Source organism: Balaenoptera borealis (assembly GCF_965194805.1).
Source record: "Balaenoptera borealis genome assembly, chromosome: 1".
Classification (NCBI taxonomy): domain Eukaryota; kingdom Metazoa; phylum Chordata; class Mammalia; order Artiodactyla; family Balaenopteridae; genus Balaenoptera; species Balaenoptera borealis.
This window is the reverse complement of record NC_138860.1, coordinates 77,606,968-77,613,088: the sequence shown is the minus strand read 5'-3', so window position 1 is coordinate 77,613,088 and position 6,121 is coordinate 77,606,968. Positions and strand designations below refer to the sequence as shown.

The window sequence follows — 6,121 nt, the reverse complement described above, 5'->3', positions numbered from 1 at the left end:
AGGAGAAACCTGGCCACGCTCCCTGTTGATCCTCTGCCCTCCCAGTGGTTCCCCAATTTCCCCCTTCAAGCGTGGGATCCCTTCCCCTCCTCCAGCCACCCCTCAGGGGGGCCAGTCCCCTCTGACCTCCACTTCTTCTACCCCTTCACTCCCCCCACACCCTACCTGGTTGCTGGGGGTTCCTCCTGTCCCCTTAGATGTTCGTGGTCCCCTACCGGTGCCCAGTAGGTGCCCTAGCTGTGAGAAGACGCGAATTCCGCATCCTCCTAGTACGCCATCTTGACTCCACCCCCTTATCATATGGTTTTTATTCTTCAATTTGTTGATGTGGTGTATCACACCGATTGATTTGCAGATATTGAAATTGATCAACTAATATTGATCATGGTGTATGATCCTTTTAATGTATTGTTGGATTCAGATTGCTAGTATTTTGTTGAGGATTTTTTCAAGCATGGTATCTGATGTATGTTTTCACTTGGAGCTGATTAGAAATTGTTATTTGGGTCATATGCTGGAGATGATGTTATTCCTTAAATGTTTGACCTAGGTAAGCAGATTCAAGTCTGATAATCCTAGATATTCAAATTCTGTTGTCAGCCAGAAACCAAGCTCTGTTCTCTCTCATAGGATTAGGAGAAGATGTGTCGTTTCTGAATTCCTTTGAAGACTTTCAGCAACTTACATGACATTGTGAAGGGCAGTTGTCCTGGAATAGATGGGCTTTCTGTAATGGAAAAAAGAGAAAAATAAAGTAGGTCAATAGGGACTAGAGCATCAGGCCACTCCTCATGGATATAGAGGTGGTTTGGAGAGCACTAACAGGCAGAAAAGGATATTGACAGCATAAGCAGGATGAAATTTCAAAAACAAGTAGGTTAAAAACTCAGTTATGTGTGGTGATCCTAATACAAGATAGCTTCTTGGATATGTTTTGGAGCTGTTCTGAGACTTTCTGTATCCTGCTGGTATTTGTGCATCTGTAAATTGGCCCCTTTACTTTTACTATATTTGCAAAGTCATAGGTCTGAGAAGAGAGGTAAGAATGTAAAAAGAGGTGTCAATCATAGGCTTACCTCTCGGGACTGTTGAACTTCAGAGTAAATTGTGGTGGAGTCATTGTTTTTCACAGGTTTTGGGATTTCCATTTCCTGTAAAACACAATCATACCAATTTGGCTCACATAAAGAGAAATGTACTCATGCACAGATACAGTAAGTCCCCTACCTATGAGACTTCAAGTTGTGATATTTCAAAGATGTGAACATGTGTTTGCATGTCCAATCACGTAAGTTAGTTCATGTGTCTGGTGTACATTGTCATGTCAAGTGGTTGTGTACTTGACAACAAAGTAAGTACACAAGCTTTTGTGTACTTACTTTGTGTAGCTTACTAATGAAGACCTGATAGAATTGGAGGCTCAAAGAAAGAAGAGAGACAAGAGGAAGAAGAAGTAATTGAAGAACTGAAGAGATTCATGATACAGGAAATGGCAAGGGGATTTTCTTTATTTGAGGAGGCACTGTTAGTTTTTGAGGCACAGGACCCAAATATAGAACAGTACATGAAGGTTGCAGCAGCCGTTCAGAATGCGATCCAGTGCTACTGTGTCATCTATGGTGAGAAAAAAAAAACTACCTAGACATCACAGGATCATTTTTTCAAGAGAATAGATGAAATTGAATGCAGCAAGGAACCAGAACCTGTGCCATCAACGTCAGGCATGGGTGAAATTGCAGCTTGCCCTCCACCTCCTATTGCAGGAGATCCTTCAGCTCTGCCATCTCCCATGTCCTCTTCCTCTGCCAGTCAGTAACTCTTCTTGCCTGTTCACTCGATGCCAGCCCCTGTATGCCAGCTCTTGTACCATATTACTGTACTTTTCAAGGTACTGTACTGTAAGATTAAAAATGTTTTCTTTATTTTTTGTTTGTTTTTTATGTATTATTTGTGTGAAAAGTATTATAAACTTATTACAGTACAGTACTATATAGCTGATTGTGTTAATTGGGTATCTAGGCTACCTTTGTTGGACTTAAGAACAAATTGGACTTACGAGCACGCTCTCGGAACGGAACTCATTCGTATGTAAACGACTTACTGTATATTCTTGGGAAAGGCAGTGTGACAAAAGAGGGATGATGTCAAAGTTCTTCAGGAGGAAGGCTAGGGAGTGTTTAGCAAGAGAAGCTGGAAACAAAGCACCACTAGCTCTTAAACCTGTGAAGGATTAGTCACCTTTCCTGAGCCCCAAACAGAAGCACAACACTCCAGCAAACCGGTGGGCTCAAGAACCAGAGAGAGACAGAAGGGCGACCTTGTTCGCAGGTGGTGTGAAGGAAAGAAAGCATTCTTGTCCTGCATCCAACTCTACACTCCTTCCTCCATTTTTAGGAACTAATCTACACACCAGATGGTTATTGTATTACATCTTTTGTCTCAGATCTTTACTACCTATAACTGGAGTTATTGCCTGCTTCATTTTGCCCCTGTGATTCTATTTGCCTGGTCATCATGTCATTGGGGTTCTCCGCAAGCATGGGGAACTGGTAGAGCAGGAATATCTTGTCTTAAGAATGTCTCTGCTTGGAATAAAAAGTCCGGCAGTAACAGAAGTCCCCCATGCTCATAGTTTTTGGCATTTTAAATTAATTAAGGTATATTTGGGGTGTTATCAAAACCTCTGAAACTCTTCAAAGTACCATGTTTTGCTAAGAAAAAGTTAACAAACTTGCCGGAAAGTTTCTTGTTTTGTTGAGAGTAATTCATCTTGTCTTCAAGAGGAAATTGGAAAGGCAATTGAAATATCTGAAATGAGAGCACTTCTTATTGTTTGCTAGCTTCAGAGTCTACTTTGCAAACATCTGTGAGGGGCTTTGTGAAGGGAGACTTGCTTGTGGAATCCAAGATTTTTAGCCAGACCATTGTTTCCATCAACTGAAGAATGCTGGCTCTCTTGGCTTATTTTTCAGAAGACATGGAAAATGGCCTCCCAGGATGTTTAGTGTTATTTAGAAATGTACCACCTGCAGGTGCTTTATTTTGGGGTTGATGGGGAATTACTGATGCATGGCGAGGATTTCCTGATGCCTGACCAAGGCCATCCTGTTATGTTGCTAGAGGGCAGGGGACGATTGAGGACTGCTCATGTCTTTAGTGTCCTCTACTGTTGAGGGATTGCAAATTCTTGCCCCTCTTTCCCTCTTTAGAGACTCTTCTGAGCTCCCCTATTTCCCCTACATCCAGGATGAGAAGCCCCCTGATACAGAACCGTGTCTTCTGGGGGCTCTCAAACTTAAATGAACTCTGATCCATCCAGCAAGTATTTACTGAGCATCATGCTAAGACGTAGGAGAAGAGAGAGGAAGACATAATTTTCACTTCCAGGCAGCTTGTAATTAAGCTGAAGGGACAAGACTTACTGATGCATTAAGCAGTTAGATTAAGCAATGTAAAGCAGGATATGAGTCAACATTCTACTGAGGTATGAGCAGTGAGGTCTAGAAAGGTCCTGCACATAACTCTGCAGTTCTTGTCGCTGCCTTTGCCTCTCCTTAATGGTGTATGTCATTTGGATTTAGAAAAGTTTGGTGACAAGGTCATGTATAATGATGGTAAAAGTAATGACCATGAAGGAGTATAAACCTGAACGTACTCACCCTGTTTGAATGGGTGACCTGAGCATACACAGTGTTCCCTGGAGAGAAGGAAGCATACTCTAAGTTCCTCACAGTCTCTGCTGTTAACACAGGAAGGCACAGTCAGTAGCTGAAGGACTCTGGTTTGCTCTCCCAGGACCTTGTCTACCCCAGGCCATTCTCTGACCCCAGAGAGGCAGTTGTTCAAAGCATGGCCCTTCCTTAGGTTTCATTCAGTTTTGACAGTCTTTGGAGTTCTGGGTTGAACCAGAACATTCTCAGCCATGTGATCTATTTCTGACCTCATCTCCTCAGGGGCACATGGTCTTGAGCTATCCTAAAGCCTCAGAGTCTCCCTCTGGCTTCACAGGAAGGGAAGCTTCTGGGACCAAATAGCACTGCCTACACAGGAGCTAGAGAACCTCACTGGTGAGCATAATGGAGCCAGATTATTTCACATATATAATACTATTAAACTTTTCAGAGCTCCTTAGAGTGGGTTTGATTATACTAGAGATGAGGAACTGGAGGCTCAGAAAGTTTTACAGACTTGGTGCAAACTCACACAGGAAGTGATCAGACAAGAATTTGAATGCATGCCTTCTGACTCCAAACCTCATGTCGGGTCCTCCACGCATGAAGTCATGTATCTCTCACCCATGAAATGAGACTCAATGCCAATCTGAGTCCAGAGCCTGTGTTTCTGTGTCTATATCATACTTTCTTTTTTGACTGTGTCCACTCAATGCCCAAACCCCGGCTGAAGAGAGTGATGGGGTCAGGCAGTTTGTCTTTGGGCATTTGATGCTGTAATTCTGTCTTTACCCTGCACCTCCTGTTGATAATGGACAAGTCATGAGTCCTTTCACTGGCGCTTAATCTCTCCATTGGCAGAGTGGGGAATGACCCTAATCCTACCCCAAGAAATTGCATGAGTGACCGGTTTGCATTCTTGTAAGGGACCCTGTAAGTCGCACAGGGGACAAACTTGCACAGTTCCAGGTCTTACCCCTTGCACCATCTGGTCCATCTGAGTAATGACATTCTGACTCCCTCCTCTCTCATTATCCAGCCCTCTGACCGCCCCCCTTTCCTTTTCCACTTGGTTCTTCCCATCTGTTTTATGATTGGGAGTTAAGAGTCTGGACGCTTACCAGGACACTGGGTTTGCTGAGTAGAGAATTGAAAGAAACCTGAAAAATAAAATCAGGGAAATTGAAATCTGTGACTATAGTGAGAGAAGCCTTCCACCCCCTACCCCTAGAGGTGTCTCTCTAGAGAGTGTGGTGGAAGGGGACCCGAAAGGGAAGGGCAGGCAGGCCCTGAGACTGGGTCCTGCATTTTCCAGTAAGACACTTTTCTAGGAGATTAGCACATGTGTATTCACAACCCAGGTGTTTTCCCAGTGGACCAGCTGAGCCAGGGTTTTCATCCTCCCTCCCTTTATCTATCTTCTACAAGACAGAGTCTTGTGGAGGTCCCAAACGCTAAGTCTCTGGAACCTTGGAGAAGAGACAGTAAGTAGGAAGAAAGGAAACCTATTTTTTTCCTGCAAACAAATAACGACACGATGATGACTACGACTATACATATTGAAGGAACTGCCACTACAATCCACATGGTATCCAGGTGTTCATTTTTTTCATTAGTAACACCTAAAAAGAAAAAAAAAGAAGTTGCACTTGAGACACATCGAGTGAGGCCCAGAGTGGTTTTTTAGAGCCTCTACTGCATCTCTTCTAGACCATCTTTGGGGGTTGGGTGGGTTCATCTATACCCAGAGGCTCTGGGGGTCTGAGCAGGCTTTCTGGGAGTGGGAGTCCATTTAGGCAGACAGGGCATGGTGGAGCCTGGTAGAGCCAGTGGGAGGAAGCAATCCTGACTTCCCAAGGACTTTGCTCTTGGGCTCTGAGTGGGCTGGAGAAAGGGTTGGTGGAGGGGGAGGGAGGAAGGAGAGATCTCTGGGGGAGTGAGAGGCATGGAGCCCCTGGGGATGTCTGTCCCTTCCAAGTGTCACTTGGCTGTCTCCTACTGGGCCGCTGTTTTAGGAATCATAAAGAGCACGAGAGACACCCCACACCCCACAGCCACTCAAAGCTCTCAGAGAGACCTGAGACAGACTTACTTTTGCAAAGACTCTGGACAGAGACAGAGAAGGATGAATTGCTGACAGGATTCTCAGCTACGCAGGTGTAGGTCTCTTCATCGAAACTCTTGGGGTCCCAGGAGATAGTGAGGTTTGCTTCACTTTGAAGTGTGTTTCCTGAGACCTGCCACCTGAATAAGATGTTATCATTTGGATTCTCCACAGAGCAGGTCAGGTGGATCTCACAGGTCCTATTTTTAGACCATTTGGTGTGAGGGACAACTTGTAAGTTCCTCAGTCGTCCTGTGTGCAAAGAAGAGGCCTGTATTAAGGACAAATGGCTTGGCTCAGCCCTCTGTGAAAAATATCTCTCACCTCGATGTTTCTGTATTCCACC

At 44.4% G+C, this 6,121-nt stretch overlaps 1 protein-coding gene across 3 annotated transcripts in view; it reads right to left on the bottom strand.

The window, feature by feature from the left end:
* Nucleotides 1-382: 382 nt before the first annotated feature.
* The window catches only part of SLAMF6 (SLAM family member 6), a 46,320-nt gene continuing 40,581 nt past the window's right edge, over nucleotides 383-6,121 (bottom strand). For all 3 annotated transcript variants that reach the window (XM_082406602.1, XM_082406603.1, XM_082406604.1), the window contains 6 exons: nucleotides 5,764-6,027; nucleotides 5,177-5,293; nucleotides 4,793-4,831; nucleotides 3,660-3,739; nucleotides 1,077-1,151; nucleotides 383-727 (listed from right to left, as the gene is read on the bottom strand). In XM_082406602.1, coding sequence (XP_082262728.1) covers nucleotides 674-727; nucleotides 1,077-1,151; nucleotides 3,660-3,739; nucleotides 4,793-4,831; nucleotides 5,177-5,293; nucleotides 5,764-6,027 — 629 coding nt within the window. In that variant the 3' untranslated portion in view covers nucleotides 383-673. The remainder of the gene's footprint in view (nucleotides 728-1,076; nucleotides 1,152-3,659; nucleotides 3,740-4,792; nucleotides 4,832-5,176; nucleotides 5,294-5,763; nucleotides 6,028-6,121) is intronic.